This window comes from Nerophis lumbriciformis, linkage group LG25 (assembly GCF_033978685.3).
Source record: "Nerophis lumbriciformis linkage group LG25, RoL_Nlum_v2.1, whole genome shotgun sequence".
NCBI classification, from domain to species: Eukaryota; Metazoa; Chordata; class Actinopteri; order Syngnathiformes; family Syngnathidae; genus Nerophis; species Nerophis lumbriciformis.
Genome location: NC_084572.2, coordinates 23,814,636 through 23,836,720, shown reverse-complemented (window position 1 = coordinate 23,836,720; position 22,085 = coordinate 23,814,636). Strand labels below are relative to the sequence as shown.

Genomic DNA, 22,085 nt, shown 5'->3' with positions numbered 1-22,085 from the left:
TCCCTAATTGTTATAAATCACACTGTTTGTATTAAACATGCTTCACTGACTCAAGTATTTGGCGAGCGCTGTTTTGTCCTACTAATTTTGGCGGTCCTTGAACTCACCGTAGTTTGTTTACATGTATAACTTTCTCCGACTTTCAAGGACGTGTTTTATGCCACTTCTTTTTCTGTCTCATTTTGTCCACCAAACTTTTAACGTTGTGCATGAATGCACAAAGGTGAGTTTTGTTGATGTTATTGACTTGTGTGGAGTGCTAATCAGACATATTTGGTCACTGCAAGACTGCAAGCTAATCGATGCTAACATGCTATTTAGGCTAGCTATATGTACATATTGCATCACTATGTCTCATTTGTAGCTATATTTGAGGTCATTTAGTTTCCTTTAAGTCATCTCAATTCAATGTATATCTCATGACACACTATCTGTATGTAATATGGCTTTTAATTTGTTGCGGCTCCAGACAGATTTGTTTTTGTATTTTTGGTCCAATATGGCTCTTTCAACATTTTGGGTTGCCGACCCCTGGTCTAGTCTCTTACGTGAATGAGCTAAATAATATTATTCAATATTTTACGGTAATGTGTTAATAATTTCACACATAAGTCGCTCCTGAGTATAAGGCCAAACTATGAAAAAAAAAACCTGCAACTTATAGTCCGAAAAATACGATAATAGCATCTTTAGTGTTAGTAAATAAATATGTTGAGACATAAAAAAATAAACATTAACTTCAGGGGAGATGTAAAAAAAAAAAGATGTCCTCTAGGGGGGCGTGACAGAAAATAATGAAGAAACACTGTCCTACATTGATGCTCATACCATTAAATCAAAGACTAGAATAAAATACTGTATACATCTTTATCATACGTGAACACATGCTTCTTTATGTGGACAGAATTTTCACTTTTCAAACCCCGGCCGAGTCATACCAAAGACTATAAAAATGGGACCCATTACCTCCCTGCTGGGCACTCAGCATCAAGGGTTGGAATTGGGGGTTAAATGATTCCCGAGCGCGGCCACCGCTGCTGCTCACTGCTCCCCTCACCTCCCAGGGGGTGAAGAAGGGAATGGGTCAAATGCAGAGGATAATTTCACCACACCTAGTGTGTGTGTGACTATTGTTGGGACTTTAACTTTGAACTATCTTCATTACTTATACTATAGTGTGTATTTCTCCTCATTCAAATGTGTCGCACTGCTCAAGACAAGGGATGGGAGTTTGTTCCACCAGAGTTGGATGTGTTTTCTACAATTCTGGGCTTGACTGAAGACTTTAACGGCTGGGGTTAAAAGGAGGCCCATATTCTGCTGTTTTCTCAGGCGAACACTTCATCCTCATGGACCCTGCCAGATAAGCTGGGGTCAGACCGCAGTAACCCTGACTGACAAGCGGAGGATCAAGCGACACCCTACGCTTCCATTCCTCAGGCGGCTCCGGCAGAGACCCGCGGGGCCCTGCGTCCCGGACCTGCGACGCAACCACGCTCTGGGAGAAGAAGGCGTCGTCCACCGAACCGAAGGGGCATCTGGATGCCGCCTCCCAAGGTGTGGGCGGCTTGTAGGCTGCTTGGTGCTGACGTGTTGGAGAACGACATCCTTCTGTGCTCACAGGTAACTTAGACCCACCTGTGTGGCGCCTGGGAAGGCTGAGGAAGCTGCTTCTACCAAGTCCCTGGGGGGGGGGGGAAACACATTGTATGAACCTTGTGAGGTTGACTGTGCTGCCACCCTCTGGCCTCACAGAGAACTACCATTCTTTGATTCAGTTTAATCAAAATATACATGCCCATCATGTGTGGTGTCGTGAAGTAGATTTTACACAACTTACCTAGTTCACAAAAACAAGCTACATGTAGGGTTTTAAACATTGAGGCATTTAATGACATAAATAAAAAAGATTTTTGAAATTAATATGTTAAGGTACTACATTTCACATGAATTAAACTCTGAAACATATATTTTTAAACTGGGGTGTTGAGTGTAAAAATTCTATCACACTTTTTTAGCTCATATATTTTGGTCATTTTTCTCACATTTACCTCTTTTTTCACACATAGCTCTTTTTCTTAACATTAGAGATTGTTAAATGTTAATTCTAAATGCCAAATCTGTATCTAAATGTTAAATGTTGAATGTTAAATATAAATATACATATTTAATGTTAAATATAAGTATAAATATATAGATATGAATATATAGTCGAGGTTTCTGTGGTTTTTCCGTTATACAGTGGTCAATACAGTCAGGAAAAAACACCAAAAACTCGAAATCCCCTGACGAGCAGGGAAACCTGCGAAACAGGCCTGTCGGGATGATGTAGCCTCTTGTGTGTTTTCCTGACCTAACATATAGATATTAATATAAATCCATCCATCCATCCATTTTCTACCGCTTATTCCCTTCGGGGTCGCGGGGGGCGCTGGAGCCTATCTCAGCTACAATCAGGCGGAAGGCGGGGTACATCCTGGACAAGTCGCCACCTCATCACAGGGCCAACATAGATAGACAGACAACATTTACACTCACATTCACACACTAGGGCCAATTTTTAGTGTTGCCAATCAACATGAATGTTAAATACAAATACAAACAGCATCAAGGGTTGGAATTGGGGGTTAAATCACCAAAACAAATTCCCGGCGCGACCACCGCTGCTGCTCACTGCTCCCCTCACCCCTCAGGGGTTGAGGATGATGGGTCAAATGCAGAGGATAATCTCACCACACCTAGTGTGTGTGTGAAAATCATTGGTACTTTAACTTTTAACTTATAATATTTATATTAAAAATTTAAAGTTAAATATAGATATTGAATCTAAATATTAAAGCTAAATATACATGTTAAAATTAAAATGTAACATCTAAATGTACATATTAAATGTTGAATATAAATCTAAACATAAAATATTAAAATAAATATTACATGTTAAATCTAAATATAAACGTTAAAGCTAAATATACATGTCAAACCTAAATGTTAAATATAAATGCCTCGCCAAAGATAGTAGTGTGCATGGTGGTTTGCACACAGACATAAAAACTTTCAACTTTTTTTGGAGCTAAAACTTTCAACAACAGGGAACTTTATTGCCGTATTGTCCTGTTTTGTTTCTCCTTTTGCACTGGCGACACGCCCTCGTTCACATCACTCTCACTGAGAGGCAGAGATGTGGCCGTGTTTTTGTGGCTGAGAGACGTCGGACTAGTGGAATATTTGCATATTCTTTAAATATTCGTCTTATTCTTATTCATCTTATTCATTTAGATTTAACATTGGGATGTAACATTTAGAGTTAGATCTTTGGATCTAGACAGTTAAAATGTATATTTCACAAATATAACATTTATATTTAGATTTAACATTTATATTTAGATGTATAATTTATATTCACATATATTTATATTTAACATTTGTATTTAGATGTATCACTTAAATTTATATTTAATATTTAGGTTTATATTTAATATATATATTCAACATTTATATTTAATATTTAACTTTTGTATTTGGATTTAATATTTAGATCCGTATTTAACATGTACCGTATTTTTCGGAGTATAAGTCGCACCGGAGTATAAGTCGCACCTGCCGAAAATGCATGATAAAGAAGGAAAAAAACATTAGGCAACTTTCATAAATTTTGAAAAAAACTGCGACTTATAGTCCGAAAAATACGGTATATTTCACATTTAATATTTAAGTTTTGATGTAACTTATAGATTTGGATTTGATATTTTTATTTAACATTTTGTCCAGGGTGTACCCCGCCTTCCGCCCGAATGCAGCTGAGATAGGCTCCAGCACCCCCCGCGACCCCAAAAGGGACAAGCGGTAGAAAATGGATGGATGGATTTAGATATTTAAATTCAATTAATAGGTTATATTTCATTTCTACCTTAAATGGGAAAAAGCTAAATGTGAAAAAAGTGAGCGGAATGTGAGAAAATTTAGTTAAATATTTAAAATATATCAGCTACAAAAGTTTGATATTTTATATTCGGCACCCCATATGTACGTGCATGTGTACAAGACAGGAGTGAAAGCTGAACGCCAGATAAATTCTTTGGGCAGTTTTTATTTATTATGATTAGTACTCAGTGGCCTAGTGGTTAGAGTGTCCGCCCTGAGATCGGTAGGTTGTGAGTTAAAACCCCGGCCGAGTCATACCAAAGACGATAAAAATGGGACCCATTACCTCCCTACTTGGCACTCGGCATCAAGGGTTGGAATTGGGGGTTAAATCACCAAAAATGATTCCCGGGCGCGGCCACCGCTGCTGCCCACTGCTCCCCTCACCTCCCAGGGGGTGAACAAGGGGATGGGTCAAATGCAGAGGACATATTTCACCACACCTAGTGTGTGTGTGACAATCATTGGTACTTTAACATTAACTTTAGATGTAAAAAATCTAGACACATATATATGTTCTGTTAAACCACTTATGGTAACATAACCTAGCAGGGGGTGTTCTTGTTACATTTTTTTTAAATGTAACGTTGAGCAATTTGCAAACAGCCCCTTTAAGTCAATGGCATTCATGCATCATCAGGAAAATACTGCTATTCTAAGTAATATTATCCTTCTTAAAATTCTACAGAGAGTGGATCCGGAAAGTATTCACAGCGCCTCACTTTTTCCACATTTTGATATGTTAGTCTTTTTCCGAAATGGAATTCTGTCATTTTTGTCCTTAGAATTCTACAGACAATACCACATAATGACAATGTGATTTTAATTTTTTAATTTTTTATTTTTCTCGAATTTTGCAAATGTATTAAATATTTAAATTTACAAAATCACATGTACATAAGTGTTCACAGCCTTTGCTCAATAATTTGTTGATGCACCTTTGGCAGAAATGGCAGCCACAAGTCTTTTTGAATACTATGCCACAAACTTGGCACACTTATCTTTGGACAGTTTCGCCCATTCCTTTTTGCGGCTCTCAAGCTCTATCAAGTTGGATGGGGACGTAGATTTTCATCCAGGATGTTTCTGTACATTGCTGCATTCATCTTTCCCTCTATCCTGACTAGTCTCCCAGTTCCTGCCGCTGAAAACCATCCTCCCACAGCATGATGCTGCCACCACCATCCTTCCCATAGGGATGGTATTGGCCTGGTGATGAGCAGTGCCTGGTTTCCTCCAAACTTGATGCCTGGCATTCACACCCAAGACTTCAATCTTTGTCTCATCAGACCAGAGAATTTTGTTTGTCATGATCTGAGAGTCTTTCAGGTGCATTTTGGCAAAATTTTCACAAAGAAATGGCTTTGGTCTGGCCACGACCATACAGGCCTAGTAGGTGGATTGCTGCAGGGATGGTTGTCTTTTTAGAAGATTGTCCTCTCTCCAATAGGAATGCTGTAGCTCTGACAGAGTGACCATCGGATTCTGGATGAAAACCGACACTTTCCATCCAACCTGATGGAGTTTGAGAGGTGCTGCAAAGAGGAATGGGCGAAACTGCCCAAAGATAGGTGTGCCAAGCTTGTGGCATCGCATTCAATAACACTTGAGGCTGTAATTTCTGCCAAAAGTGCATCAACAAAGTATTGAGCAAAGGCTGTGAACACTTTGTCATTATGCAGTATTGTCTGTAAAATTTTAAGGACAAAAATGATATGAATTCTTATTTACATGTGATTTTTTTGTTGTTATTTTTAATAAATTTGCTATTAAAAAAAACCTTTCACATTGTCATTATGAAGTATTGTCTGTAGAATTTGGAGAACAAAAATGAACCTATTCCATTTTGGAATAAGGCTGCAACAACAAAATGTGGAAAAAGTGAAGCGTTGTGAATACTTTCAGGACGCACTTTGTAATTGAGGGTAGAAAAAAAGTGACAGTGGAAAAGTAGAAAAACAGAAACTAGACACATACAGGAAGTGCACAAACAGGAGGAAAGATATGTTTTATTGTGCTGAATATAAGATGTGCATGAAAACAGTTTCATGCTAGAAGACACACACAAGAAGACATTTGTTTTGGAGTCACTAAAATTTGAGAAATCAGATCTTACTAACTTTTTGACCTTTTTATATGTAAGATGGCTCACAGACTTTGGAATGAGACTGAAGGAATTTACAATGAATGGATACTAATTAGGAAGTGCATGATGTTTCTCCTAAACAGGCCTTATAATTTACCATATTCTAATAAAACAAATACTGTATATGAGTTACTTATATGAGTCGTTATTGTGCAGTAGGTGTAAATGATGTTCCGTATTTTCCGGACTATAGGGCGCACCGGATTGGTCTATTTTTTTAATCTTTTTTCATATATAAAGCGCACTAAAGGAGTCATATTATTTTCTAAATATAAAACATTTCCTTGTGGTCTACATAACATGTAATGGTGGTTCTTTGGTCAAAATGTTGCATAGATTATGTTTTACAAATCATCTTCAAGTCGCTTTCTGACAGTTGCTTCCGTATGCGGCGTTTTGTGGGCGGTCCTATTTACGTGGCTCACCTTCGGCAGCGTCTTCTCCCCGTCATCTTTGTTGTAGCGGTGTAGCGTGCAAGGACGGGAGTGAAAGAAGTGTCAAAAGATGGAGCTAACTGTTTTAATGACATTCAGACTTTACTTAAATCAATAACGGAGCAGCTCATCCGGAAACAACAACACCGGAAATGTGTCCCGTGAAAAACCGTCCGACCGGAACTCTCTAATAACTAAAGTTCCTTGAGTGAATAATGTAAACTCACTACACCGGTATGTTTTAGCGCTTTCATGGCGAGTTTACTGACAGATATAAGTAAGAACTTTACACTACTTTATATTAGAAATGGCAACAGCGGAGGATGAATGTCCCATAACAAGAAGATAGAGGAAAAAGAAGAAGCTTATCGACTAGGGAGTCGTCACGGACTACAAAGGCGGACTCGCGCAATCTTTCAGGATTTATGCAGATCCAAAATACAGATCAGCAGGTACCAGAAGGTAAGAAAAGTTGCTTTTGCATAATATTGCGAAACAAAACACCAGATAATGTCTTACCTTATACACACACCATAATACTTGTATGTTGAAGCACATGAAGCGGTGCGGCTTTATAGCTTACCAAAGTTGTACTAAAACATCCATCCCATCCATTTTCTACCGCTTATTCTCAAAGGGAATAAGCGGGGGGCGCTGGAGCCTATCTCAGCTACAATCGGGCGGAAGGCGGGGTACACCCTGGACAAGTCTCCACCTCATTGCATGGCCAACACAGATAGACAGACAACATTTACACTCACATTCACACATTTTGATGGATTTTTGAGCGCCGTGTGTAATGTTCTCTATTTTCAATGGAACATATAAAATGTTGGTGTACCGGGTTGTAAGGCGCACGGTCGAGTTTTGAGGGAAAAAAAGGATTTTAAGTGCGCCTTATAGTCCGAAAAATACGGTAAGTTTATTACACGTTGCTATTGTTTGCTACTGTCTTTTAGCTGAAATGTGCTATTTGGAGTATATATGTAAAAATAAAACACCTTATTTGGCTGTATACTGTATATTGCACATATTTAGGCACTTCATTAGAAACATTTAACATATAAAATATATTAATCTCATATTCACTTAAACTTCAAAGAGTTCCCCTGATTTCATGAAGTGGAACTGAGTTTATATTCGACATGCTGTGAGCAATTTTAAGACAGCCTGGATTTCCACTTGCACACACGGCCTTGTTTAGTTTTGCTGGCATGCTCAAGCTCATACCGGTCTCACTGCAGAGTCATAGGCTACTTGGTTTAAGCACGGTGTTCCTTCATCTCCGTGCGGACTGTGTCACCAAAGCAAAGCTAAATATAGAGCTAATTCAGCATTGCAACAGGCCTCCACTGTTTGGTTGTCACTACAGACTTCTTGGCGGAGAACTTTGGCCGAGGAGCCATTTGACGTGCGCCTCTAGCAATTATTGATGCGGGAGAAAAAGCTAAAGCTATGCTGGCTGACTGCCGGAAAGATGCGCTTGAAGGGTGACTGCTCGGTGCTTGCTCGGTGGATGTAGGGTAGCCAGCGTGCTTTTCATCCAAGTGCTCATAGAGTGCAAGAGGCTCCGCTGACCTGGCGTGTTGCCAAGCAGAGGAATTTGGGGAACTTACCGCTCCAAAGGACTTAGCTGAGGACTTAGCAGAGGCTTCTGATTTGCTTTCAAAATCAAGCTCAGAGATATTCGGAGAGTGAGAATGAGTAGATCTTTGTTTGAGTTTTTGGGTAATGTCAAACTTTGATGGCAGTGAAGGTTTGGCGCTGGGGATTTTAAGCTCTATGGCCGCATCATACCTGAACAGTGACGAGTCCAAATGATGCGGCTGGTGTTTCATGATTTCTAACGTGTTGAGGTGCTTTGGGGATGATTTAGGCTTCTCTTTGGAACTTGAGGGGAATTTTTTCACTGCTGGTGGAGTATAAAAAGGGGTGTGAAGGGGATTGTAAGATAAAGGAGGTGGTGCCCGAATGTTAGATGAATATCTCCAGGAATTGGGTAAGGACATTGTAGGAGAGGAAGATCTTGTCTGGTTTGTTGTTTGACCGCCACTAACCTTCTCCGTTCTGGACTGCCTTTTGGAAAGCAATCCTTTCTCTGTCATTGTCTGAGCAGCACCAGATCTATCATAACTTCTACCCGAGACTTGATCTCTTAGCGGAGCCAGTGATATCTTTGGTGCGAATGATTTAACAGGTTTTGGTGGACAAGAGGCAACAGAACTCGGAGCGCTGTCTTGAGTACTCCTTGACTGTGTGTGATGTGGACTGTAGGACTGCATACTCACAGAAGGTCTTGGCAGTTGTTTGCCCCAGCTATTTGTGGTTGCCTGAAGACGAGGCTGAGAAGAGGAGCTGACCAATGTCTGGCCAGTGGCAGGTGTTTGAATTGTTGTGGGTGCTTGATTTGCTTCCCAGCAGTTGGCCGACTTTTGAGGTTGAGCCCAATCCTGTTCGAAGTGCCGGTGCTGGCCCTGATGTCTCACAGGACAATTGGAAGACTGAGAACCTGCATTTATTGTTGGGATACAGGGTTCGCTAGGAGGACCTCTACGCCAAGGTGGACATTTGGGGTTGATGGCAGGCTTTGGTGCAACCGGGGGTGGATTCTTGAGTTTAACAGGTCGGGGTTGCATGAAGTTACATGCTTCAGCGCCGAGGCTAAAACAGTCTTCTTCAGACTCCACATAAGCTTTGCTTTGCCCTTTGTTTTGATAACGAGGGTTTGATCTTTGTTTCAACGTCTGTTTACGCCTTAACTCTGGAAGGTTGCAGGTCTTTATTGCTGGCACAGATATCCGCTCATCTCTGGAGGCTATGATGTCTCCAGTTGGGGACCAAACCTGCGGACTTGAAATAATAGGAACAGGTATCTTAAATTTTGGCTCCGATTTCTCTCTCCCTGGAAAGACACCAGAAGGATTTGTGTGATCAGCTGGCCTTATTTGGAATCCCAAAAAGGGCTTTGCTGTTCTATTTGCAACCAAGGATCTTTGTTGGTTCATTTGTTGAATGTGTCTGTCCATGTAGTTATTACGATCAGAATGATCGTACATTTCTCTTGTGTCATAGGTACTGTTTGCTTTTGCAGGTTCTGACATAGCGTCCAAATGTAATTCTTTACTGCGGAGTTCTTGCCGTGACACAATTTCATCCATACGTTTGCTACGGCGTGCAAACATCATAACTCCCTTCCCTTTTGTTGCGGGTAACACTTCCATTTCTTTAACACTTTCCCAATTTAGACTTAAATCCTGTTGCCGACGGTATGCAGAATACTCCTCTTCAAACTCAGAATCGCTGGCTGCGACAAAGTTATACCCGGCTGTACTGACTTCCTCAGCTTCTTCTCCTGGTAAATGGTTTTCGCCATCAAACTTTCTGTCACCAGTCCCGTAGCTAACAAGTGTGTACTTCTCCACCCTTTGGCGGCGTTTTTTGAACAGCAAGGCTCCCTTATTTTGAGGGTTGGGTGCATCAGTTAAAAGGCGAGCAATTCTCTTGCATTTGGACTTGGTCTCTTTGACCTGTCTTTGGGATTGGCTCTCATCTTGACCAAATCCTATGACAAAAGACGGGAGAGAGAGAGGATGAAAATGTAAATAAAAACAAAGCAACTGTTTATTTTCATTGCCAATCTTTTCTTTCTTTTTTGACACTTTGGGTTTGGTAATATGTCACCTCAGTCTCAAATTAAAGCCATCATTGTAAAAATGGTTTTATGTGACGCAAGCACACTAATGAGAAGCCACTGACGGATCGTAAAGTTGCCCCACTGAAGCAATCACACTAATAAAAGCATCATATTCACTTACAGCTAACTTGGGGAGCTCACTGGCAGAAGGATCAGATGACTGACCGGCCTAACACATGCTAGTGTCCGTCAAATTTGTTTCTGCCGCCCTCATCATATGGTCATATTTTATTCTTATCCCACTGTGGTTAGTAATGTCCCAGGAATCTTCACTGCTAGACCTCCTCCAGTAGGCTCCACATTACAATATCAAAATAGCCAAACGCCCAATGAGCTTCTGTTTACTGTTTTAGATAAGTTATTGTGAAAAGTTATATAGAAAAATAACTGTTTGTATGCTTATGTTCCTCAGTTGATATTGCTCAATTGTAAATGTGAAAATAAGCAACCCCTCATGGTAAAGTTTGTATTGTCACTGCAATCAGCAAGATTATGTAGATAGAAGTAAAAAATCAACTGTGCACTCACGTGTACACCTTGTCCCGTGGCTGTCCGGTCTGCACAGATCAGCTTCAGATTCTAGGTTCCACTTCTGTGGCTGCTCAGCACCCTCATCTGAGATTCCAAAGAAGACTGCAGCAGGAGGCGCTTCACTGCTCCCTCCTTCCTCTGAAGATTCAAACCTCCTGTTCCCTGTCCCTGGGCTCGGCCTATTAATGGCCCCTGGGGGTTCGTCTGTGGTCAGGGTCAAGGCTCGGGTCATTTTAGGATCAAACCCAAGGGAGGAGGAAGAGGAAATTGAGCAAGGTTTTGGCTTCTGGCCACAGTGAGATTGAGTGTCATGGCATTCTGGTTTTGAGGAGAAAGACGTTGGTGAGGCTTTGATATGTGTAGACTCTGTCATTGTCTCTCCTGATTCATTAGGGTCGATTTCATCCTCTTCTGGGTATGAACCTTCCTTGTCACGGACACTTAAGTCAAACAATTTCTGTTTGGATTTAAATTTCAATTCTGGAGACTCTGCATTAGACTTTGGGAAAGGAGACATCTGTGGGTCAAAACTTCCCTCTACATCACTGACATCATCTTCATTATCGGACTCTGCCAAATATTCAGGCATACTATGTTCTTGAGATCCATCGGAGCCCGACCAAGCGACTGAGCGATCCATGTTCTTTAAGTCTTCAGCTTCTGGTTCCATTTAGGATTCACTTATGACATCTTCGATTTCAGTGATACCTTGAATGGAAAACAAACATCTGTTAAAAATGTGTAATCATGAAGACAATCAAGAAGTAGTTCACCAATTTGAGTAGTTGACCAAAGTTGCACTCCTCTTTTCGGGAGTGCAACTTTGCTCTTGTGGTTTCATTAGCACTCTAAATGGAAAGGTATGTAATATCATGACATCCAACTGCACAAGAAGAACAATTGGCTGGGTGTTCTCCAAGTTCGCCTGTTTATACACAGAAGGTGGCTCTCCGTGTTACAAGCGCTGTACTGACTGTCAACATTTCCATATATGACTTCAAGCCAGGATCAGCTGTTTCATACTTTTGACACCAACAACTGAAACCATTGTTTGTCAGTGGTGTTATGTAAGTATATTTTTAGCTGAATCTAAAAGAGACATTGGCCCAGAGCCGAGGAATGACTAGGTGGCTGGCATCATCATGATAGGTCCCAGCATTTGCCACAAGGTGGCGTCATGGTATTGAAACTACTACTTTTCCTTACTGGTTGTTACATGGACAAGTGGGTAAGCAAGTAAATGATGATGTTTTAAAGTGTGTACTGTGTAAAAAGATGCAGACATACTGTTGTAGGCTCAATGATGATTTGGTTGCAGAACCATTAAAAATCTTGCTGTGGGGTTTCTGGTTGCGTTTGCTTGCTATCGTGCCTGTTGTATGGTTTAAGATTATTCCTTGACATTTAGCCATGTTTTATGTGTACACACATGTAATTTGAGACGTGATCTGACAGGGTCAGGTGATGAGTAATGCTCGACTTGCTTTAAAAAGAAGCACCTAAATCAGGTGTTGCCACGTACTGCTAGTAATATAATGATATCTTTAAGTGTCAGTGTATGTTCTTTTTACCAAGCAGTGGTTGATGCATTGTCTACATTTTGTTTTAGTACTTGGCTAATTGAAGTTACTGAAAGTTGTGGCTCTTTCCCACTCTTTGCACTTGGTTCCACATCACTTCAGCAAAGTCACGTCATTAAGACCTCCTCATTGTGCAGCAAGACCGTCTGCTTCCAAGTAAGGTATTCAGTTGGCTATGGTGGCCCGTCTCCATGGGAACAAAAAGTCAGCATCCTTGACAAATGAATGAACTTTTGCTCCGACGCATCACCCCCTTTAAGACTGACCTCTAGCAGATTAGATGTTTCCATGGTATTACCGTAGCCATGGACCTCATGTTTTTAGATTTATTTAATTTATTTTATTTTACAAAATGGAGCTAATCAATCAATATTGACTGCACTGGAGAATAGAGACTGTATTAATGGAAAAATAAATGAATAAACAAAGTAAAAAAAAAAAAAAAACGGTTTTAGTATGATTCAGTTTTAGTCAAAAATACTTACTAAAATGATGTGTTGGTTTTCATATACAGTATGGGTTTTAGTACGGTGAAACAAACGTCAGTGACTCAGCGTCTATGCTTTTTTTTATTGACTGCATGTACAAAATAATCCAAGCCAAATAAAGGTGCAACTTACAGTAATAGTCCAATCGAAGTCAACAAGAGCCTTGGAGTCTGTGTTTCTAGACTGTCATTGAATGCACCATGCTGCTAGGATAAGTTTAGCCCAGTATGTAGGGGCCAGTTTGATACATTTTGCACATTAGAAGTATTAAAACTAATACAATATACAGTAGGTCAATCACTATACTGTATGCCAGGGGTTCTCAACCTTTTTGACTTCCGGGCCTAACTTTTCCACTACAGAGGGCCCCAGGGCCCGCTCATATATTAACATTATTGTCATGTCTGTGTAATCATGTTTTGTTTTAGTCATGTTTTGTTTAGTTTAGTTATTGGACTCTTTAGTTTCTGACTTTTCACTCCCTTGTCTTGTTTCCATGGTTACCCATTAGTTTCACCTGTTCCACGTTTGGACTCATTGTGCACTCTTGTTTGTCACCATAGCAACCCATTAGTTTTCACCTGTCACGTCACGCACCTGTTTCACGTTTTGAGTCACGCACCTGTTTTCGTTAATCATGTCTGTAGTATTTAAGTTCATTGTTTTCAGTTTGTCTTTCTGGCGACATCCGGATTCATACCCCTGTCACACTCTGTTTACCTCTGCACACTTCATAGTCCATGCCAAGTAAGTTTTTTGTTTATTAATGCCACAGTTAGTGTTTTTGTTTAATTGTTCACAGTTTCTGCCTATGTGCAAGTTTTGTTTTCAATAGCCTAGTTTTGTACCTCCGCCATTGTGCGCGCTTTTCGTTTGTTCCTTTTTGATATATAGTGTTAAAATAAATCATGTACTCCCCTTCACGCCACATCTGGTCCAAATCTTTTGCACCTCGGGAGAACAAACCACGCCACAGTCCAAGTCGTGACAATTATTCAATAGTTATATCTGGCATACTTACAGTTCAGCAGGATCAATCTTGTCAAATAATATGAAACCATGTGTTAATCACAAAAAGTATTACCAAGGCTTAGGTCAGGCTGATTACAAAAATAAATACTACCCAAATATACTGCAAAAGAAGGGACTCATTAAAAATTGACAAATTAATTTACACATAACTATAATAAATTCTTACTCAATAAATATGTTTTTATTAAATGAACTGACAATAAAATTGAAGTGCAAATGAAAATACAGTTTCACCACTTTAGTCATAATTGTTGCGCTTAAGAAACTTGTCATTACAGACACAAGTGGGGGAAAAGTGTATTACGACTGAGTACCGCTTCGGGCCATACAGACCACAACTGAGAATCAGACATTTTTGGGGGGCCTTCAAGGGGGCGCTCGCGACCCAACAATGGGTAAGGAAAATACTGCTGTATACTAAATATTATTTTAAAAAAACATTTACATCTTAGCTTTGTATTATAATTAACAAAGCAAATCAGTGTAAACCAACCACCTACAGATTTACTGATATTAATATTATTCCGCCAACTAAAACCTTTTTAGGGATTTAGCACACTAGAAAATTTACAATATCTTGTAGGAAATGATATGACGCATAGGTGGGATTTGTTAAAGTTTAGTTAAAGTTAAAGTACGAATGATTGTCACTAGGGATGTCCGATAATGGCTTTTTGCCGATATCCGATATTCCGATATTGTCCAACTCTTTAATTACCGATACCGATATCAACCGATATATACAGTCGTGGAATTAACACATTATTATGCCTAATTTGGACAACCAGGTATGGTGAAGATAAGGTACTTTTAAAAAAAAGGAATAAAATAAAATAAGATAAATAAATTAAAAACATTTTCTTGAATAAAAAAGAAAGTAAAACAATATAAAAACAGTTACATAGAAACTAGTAATTAATGAAAATTAGTCAAATTAACTGTTAGTGGACCAGCAGCACGCACAATCATGTGTGCTTATGGACTGTATCCCTTGCAGACTGTATTGATATATATTATTGATATATAATGTAGGAACCAGAATATTAATAACAGAAAGAAACAACCCTTTTGTGTGAATGAGTGTAAATGGGGGAGGAAGGTTTTTTGAGTTGGTGTATCTTGTGTTTTTTATGTTGATTTAATTTAAAAAAATAAAAATAAAAACGATACCGATAATTTCCAATAATACATTTTAACGCATTTACATCTCTAATTGTCATACACACACACTAGGTGTGGTGACATGTGTCATCTGCATTCGACCCATCCCCTTGTTTACCCCCTGGGAGGTGAGGGGAGCAGTGAGCAGCAATGGTGGCCGCGTTCAGGAATCATTTTTTGTGATTTAACCCCCAATTCCAACCCTTGATGCTGAGTGCCAAGCAGGGAGGTAATGGGTCCCATTTTTATAGTCTTTGGTATGACTCGGCCGGGGTTTGAACTCACGACTTACCAATCTCAGGGCGGACACTCTAACCACAAGGCCACTGAGCAGGTGCCATTTTTTCTTAGTTTTTTTTTGAGTACCCGTGTTTATTTTGTCTGTAGAGTTTGATTGTATTAGTTGATATAAACAAAGTGCTCCGAGCACACATTCGTTTGATGAAGAAGGTGAGAAACACTATTGAATTTAAGTCGTAGCAAAGTACGGAGATGGCATTCATGAAGTTCCGTCCTCCACACTCTTCTGTTTTCTGTGTGTAAAACTACAATTATTCAATTCAAAGTTTGATTCGTTTGAACATTTGTTCATTGTTTCGGTTGTTACAGTGAAGGATTCAGTTTTCAACAGACTCTCGGAACGGATTAATAACGAAAGCTGAACCACTACTGTAACACGAGTCGCGAGCATTCACTTTGTCTAGTCTACTGTTCATTTGAAGAGACCCAAGCAAAGGTCCCTAAGATCATCAATCACATTCTGTAAACGGATTTAAACCAACAACAGAATATTAATTATCATTTTGGATTTGGAATGTATATTTTCTATTGTATTAACTATGACAGACATCAATAAGAGGATGGGGAAAAAAATGCTACTTACTGTATCCATTATTTATTTCTTATCCCTGCAGTGACTCTTTATGACTCTGTAGTTGAGATCCAGCTTTGCATCCCTTTTCTCTGAGGGCCCTCAGATGGATAAATATAATCCAAGCATTTGTTATGGATTACAGATGTTCACGTCTCCTACAGTACAAACTTGGTCAGGCTTTGCTCCTTCGCTGGTCTATTTAAAGAGCAGAAAGTGGTGCCGATGCCCCCTCGGACACAGCTGAGTTAGCATCGCACACAGGAGCTCCAATAAGGACACATCCTCCCTATGCCCTTGTCATAGATGGGCATTAAAATATGTCTTTCTTGCTGCCAAACACAAGACTATTTTGTAGAGTTTTTGTTTCGATCGATTGGCCACCAATTAGTATTGGCCAATTTTTGTGAAAAAGCATGTGATCACTATTAATGCCTTTTAATGCCGTTCACAAATGGCGATCCCTCTTGGCTGATTATTTTTAGTCCCCCAGCTGAAAAGTCATCAGCTAAGTATGTGTCTCCATCAGTGGCGGGCCGTGCGTTTCCCACCTATGCCTTCAGTGACTTCAATAATTACCTCTCAAAATACCATAATTTATGTCACCACATGACCTATGCCTGAGAAATACTATACAGAAACACATTTACGCCCTACTGTGGATTGAATCACATCAACAGTGTACAAAACGGCTTACTTTCTGGCGCATTTACAAAACAATTAAAACGCATCAGCAATTAAAACATATCTTATGTGGTTCTGTTAAAATTCAAATTGCAAAAAACATATTAAAAGTGAAAAAATTAAATATTTGAACTCAACCTATTCGACGCCGTATAAGCAAGTGGTACCCCTCGTCGTCGGCTTATTCGAGTGGAAATGGCGAGCATTTCCCCATTTCATCGCCAGAACAGCTGAGCTAGCTCCCGGCCGACATCGTCTCACAAGATGTAGTTTCTCTTTAAATGTCCTTCTTGAAAATGGCCTTGCAAATATACATTTGTGATCAGAAGTTTACATAGACTTGTAAAGAACATAATGTCATGGCTGTCTTGAGTTTCCAATCATTTCTACAACTCTTATTTTCTTTTGTGATGGAGCAGGGGTGTCAAACTCAAATGCAGAGTGGGCCAAAATGTAAAACTGAACAAAGCCGCGGGCCAAGGTTGAACAAATTAACCTTTTAATAGGGACCCAAACAAGTTTTGCATTGAATATTGAACAAGCAAGGCTTATATAACATTATAGTGACATGGAAAATCGAGTTTCAAATAATAATAATAATTAAAAAATATCAATGGCATATCAAATACAATTTTAATAAATATGTAATGCCTATTTTCTATTTGCAGCCTTCTGAGGTAAATATCAACATTAACTTTTTCCACAGGCTAATACATTTGAAAATAAAATAACAATCAATAAACCAACCATTCAGGACTTTAAAATGTTCAGTTTGCAACACACTGATCTAATCTGATGTGCCCAAGCCACATACCTGCCATCTTTTCTTGGATGCTAGTTCATTAATGTCGGGGCTCAGGCTTTGAGCTGAGGTAACCTTCATTATCGAAGGAAGGTGTTCATCAGTCAGACTCATTATATCTTGTAGTCCAACCGGACCACAGTCTTGGGGGCGTGCCTTAAAGGCCTTTAACGTTCCCTACGAGCTGTCGTCACGTCCGCTTTTCATCCATTCTAACAACGTGCCGGATAATGCACCCCCGGCGTAGAATGTTATATCAACTAAAGCCCACACTTAAAGTTTCCACATGCAAGAATGATTCTATTTAAAAAAAGTTATTTAATAAGAAGCCAAAAGTGCAAAAACAATAATGTTAGTGTTGGAGGAGTTGTGAATGAATGAAATATGAAATCCGTGCTGCAGTCTGCAGGTGTACCTAATATTGTGGCCCAGCAGCGACTGCAGCACGGATTTCATATTTCATTCATTCAAAACTTCTCCAACAGGAACATTATTGTTATTGCACTTGTAGCTTCTTATTAAATAACTTTTTTAAGTAGATTCAATCTTACATGTGGAATTTTTAAGTGTAGGCATTAGTTAATATAACACCCCCTGCGTCGGTTGAGGTGGGCGGGGTTGGGGAGGGGTGGGGGGTGCGGCGGTGTATATTGCAGCCCGGAAGAGTTAGGGCTGCATGGGATTCTGGGTATTTGTTCTGTAGTGTTTATGTTGTGTTATGGTGCAGATGTTCTCCCGAAATGTGTTTGTCATTCTTGTTTGGTGTGGGTTCACAGTGTGGTGCATATTTCTAACAGTGTTAAAGTTATTTATATGGGCACCATCAGTGTAACCTGTATCGCTGTCGATCAAGTATGCTTTGCATTCACTTGAGTGTGTGTGCTTGAAGAATTTGCACATTTTTAGTGACTGGACCAGCACTAGTTGAACTGGATTAAAAGTGGACATGATGGTTTTAGGTAGAGGCACTGATAATTGGAAGTTTCCCAGGAATGTTGGTAATTATGAGAATTAGCGGCGAATGCGGTGATACCGCGGCACCGCCGCCGATTACGATGGGCCAACTCTAGTGTTAATTTAATATCGCCTCAAGGGCCAAGTGAAATTACACGGCGGGCCAAATTTGGCCCACGGGCCAGAGTTTGACACCCATGCGATAGAGTGATTGGAGCACAGAACTTTCCTCCAGAAGGTCTTATCTTTGTCCATGTGATGTCAGATGAAACAAAAATTGAGCTGTTTGGCCACAATACCCAGCAATATGTTTGGAGGAGAAAAGGTGAGGCTTTTAATCCCAGGAACACCATTCCTACCGTTAAGCATGGTGGTGGTAGTATTATGCTCTGGGCCTGTTTTGATGCCAATGAAACTGGTGCTTTACAGAGAGTAACAAAGGTTGGCAAATTATTTAACTTTTGACACCTTTTTTCGCCTGTTTAACATTTCCGTTTTTTTCTGCTTTTTTAGGATGTTGGCTATCCGGAATTCCTCAACATCCGTCCCTACATGTCTCAGAGCTCAGGTGATCTTGTCATGTACGGGAAATTATTATTACTGCACGATTTGATTATTTTCGATTCTTGTGGGTAACAATTTGATTCATAATCGATTTTTTTTTATTCAAAACGATTCTCAAGTCAAAATACATACTTTAAAAAAAATAAGATTAGGTGCCAGTTCTATGATTAACTACATAAACAGTAGTAAAACTGTTTTGTTTAATTTAAAAAAATAACACAAACATTTAATAAAGACAAATACAAATAAGGCAAAAAGAGAAGTGGACGATAAAAAAAGGAGGATTACCTCCAAATTCTTCAGGACAACTTAAAATAATCAGTCCGGAGGTTGGGTCTTGGGCACAGTTGGGTGTGACCCCAAACACACGTCAAAAAGGTGGTAAAGGAATGGCTACATCAGGCTAGAATGAAGGTTTTAGAATGGCCTTCCCAAAGTCCTGACTTAAACGTGTGGACAATGCTGAAGAAACAAGTCCATGTCAGAAAACCAACAAATTCAGCTGAACAGCACCAATTTTGTCAAAAGGAGTGGTCAAAAATTCAACCAGAAGCTTGTGGATGGCTACTAAAAGCGCCTTATTGCAGTGAAACTTGCCAAGGGACATGTAACCAAATATTAACATTGCTGTATGTATACTTTTGACCCAGCAGGTTTGTTCACATTTTCAGTAGACCCATAATAAATTCATAAAAGAACCAAACTTCATGAATGTTTTTTGTGACCAACAAAAACAATCACTCTAACACAAAAAAAATAAGAGTTGTAGAAATTATTGGAAACTCAAGACAGCCATGACGTTATGTTCTTTACAAGTGTATGTAAACTTTTGACCACAACTCTATATCTGCCACTTAATCAACATTTTCTTCTCCTTCTCTGCTATCTGGCTATGGCGCAACACTTCCTGCTTCCTGCTAAATTGAAACGAGTGAATGGATACTCACTTTGGAATGACAAGTGAGTATCCAATCACAGTCTCGTTAACATCAGGCTACTAAGATGGGCTACTGTCAACAACTTGTGATTGGATTGGCTATAGCAACCGTCTCTCAACTGTGTGTTCTCAAATTCATCCGCTAACGGTCCCGTTGAGCAGTGTTTTTCAACCACTGTGCCGCGGCACACTAGTGTGCCGTGAGATACAGTCTGGTGTGCCGTGGGAGATTATGTAATTTCACATATTTGGGTTAAAAATATTTTTTGCCAACCACTAATTATAATCTGCAAATTATGCGCTGATGTTGTGTGTCGGTGCTGTCTAGAGCTCGGCAGCGTAACTGTGTAATACTCTTCCATATCAGTAGGTGGGAGCCGGTAATTGATTGCTTTGTAGATGTCGGGAACACGTTGTGTGAGACGACAAGGGTTTGTCGTCGTATCTAATGCTTAAACCAAAAATAAACAAAAGGTGAGTGCCCCTAAGAAAAGGCATTGTAGCTTAGGGAAGGCTATGCAGAACGAAACTAAAACCAAACTGGCTACAAAGTAAACAAAAACAGAATGCTGGACGACAGCAAAGACTTACTGTGGAGCAAAGACGGCGTCCACAAAGTGCATCCGAACATGACATGACAATCAACGATGTCCCCACAAAGAAGGATAAAAACAACTGAAATATTCTTTATCGCTAAAACAAAGTAGATGCGGGAAATATCGCTCAAAGGAAGACATGAAACTGCTACAGGAAAATACCAAAAAAATAGGAGTGTAAGACAAGAACTAAAACACCACACACAGGAAAACAGCAAAAAATGCAAAATAAGTCAGGGTGTGATGTGACAGGTGGTGACAGTACACCTACTTTGAGACAAGAGCTATAGTGATGCTTGGTTTGTTATGGTTTAAAGTCATATCCAAAAATTGCGACTTTTTACTGTCAACTGAGTTTCGTTTTTTTAGTGATTTCTGCTGGTGGTGTGCCTTCGCATTTTTTCAACGCAAAAAATGTGCCTTGGCTAAAAAAAGGTTGAAAAACACTGCCGTTGAGTATCCAATCACAGGACGCGTAAATGTCACGTTCAATGTGAGGCCATCTAGAAGGCCTTACTGACAACAACTCGTGACCTGATTGGCTATCGCAACTGTCTATCACCTGTATGCCCCCGATCACTTACGGTGCACGGACGCCCACATTGTTGATTCTGAAGGCCACTGGCAGATTTGGTACAGCATGGCAACATAAGCTAACTGAATTCTGATTGGATAAAAACTCTAAACTAAAAACAACAGCACTGGAAGGAGCATACTATGACATGAAGAGAATATGAATAATTTTAGATCAGTGGTTATTAACCTTGTTGGAGGTACCGAACCCCACCAGTTTCATATGCGCATTCACCGAACTCTTCTTTAGTGAAAAATAAAATGTTGTTTTTTTCAAATTCAAGTAAAAGTTATGTTTTTGGTAACACTTTAGTATGGGGAACATATTCTAAGTAACAAAGACTTAATTTAGGTTGGGGGGCGTGGTTAGGGGCGTGGTTTAGAGGGGAGGAGTATATTTACAGCTAGAATTCACCAAGAAATACTTGACTTTCAGTGAATTCTAGCTATATATATCCATCCATCCATTTTCTACCGCTTATTCCCTTTTGGGGTCGCGGGGGGCGCTGGAGCCTATCTCAGCTACAATCGGACGGAAGGCGGGGTACACCCTGGACAAGTCGCCACCTCATCGCAGGGCCAACACATATAGACAGACAACATTCACACTCACATCCACACACTAGGGCCAATTTAGTGTTGCCAATCAACTTATCCCCAGGTGCATGTCTTTGGAAGTGGGAGGAAGCCGGAGTACCCGGAGGGAACCCACGCAGTCACGGGGAGAACATGCAAACTCCACACAGAAAGATCCCGAGCCCGGGATTACCCATGACTACTCAGGACCTTCGTATTGTGAGGCAGATGCACTAACCCCTCTGCCACCGTGAAGCCCAGCTATATATATATATATATATATATATATATATATATATATATATATATATATGTATATGTATATGTATATTTATTTTATTATATATATATAAATAAGAGAAATACTTGAATTTCAGTGTTCATTTATTTACACATATACACACACATAACACTCATCTACTCATTGTTGAGTTAAGGGATGAATTGTCCATCCTTGTTCTATTCTCTGTCACTATTTTTCTAACCATGCTGAACACCCTCTCTGATGATGCATTCTGCTTCGTCTCCTTGTTGTGTGCGC

The 22,085-nt window shown here is 39.8% G+C and overlaps 1 protein-coding gene across 2 annotated transcripts; it reads right to left on the bottom strand.

Annotated features, from left to right (window-relative positions):
- Positions 1-389: 389 nt before the first annotated feature.
- Positions 390-11,150, bottom strand: synpo2b (synaptopodin 2b). Of its 2 annotated transcripts, XM_061983977.2 has the most exons (3): positions 10,724-11,150; positions 8,790-10,063; positions 390-1,684 (listed from the first exon to the last, which is right to left on the bottom strand). In XM_061983977.2, exons 1-3 carry the CDS (start codon positions 11,097-11,099, stop codon positions 1,286-1,288), a joined length of 2,049 nt encoding a protein of 682 aa, XP_061839961.1. In that variant the 5' UTR covers positions 11,100-11,150; the 3' UTR covers positions 390-1,285. The 2 variants fall into 2 exon arrangements, with proteins under 2 accessions (XP_061839961.1, XP_072772177.1); XM_072916076.1 differs by lacking the exon at positions 390-1,684 and having other exon boundaries at positions 5,915-10,063.
- Between the last annotated feature and the right edge of the window lie 10,935 nt (positions 11,151-22,085).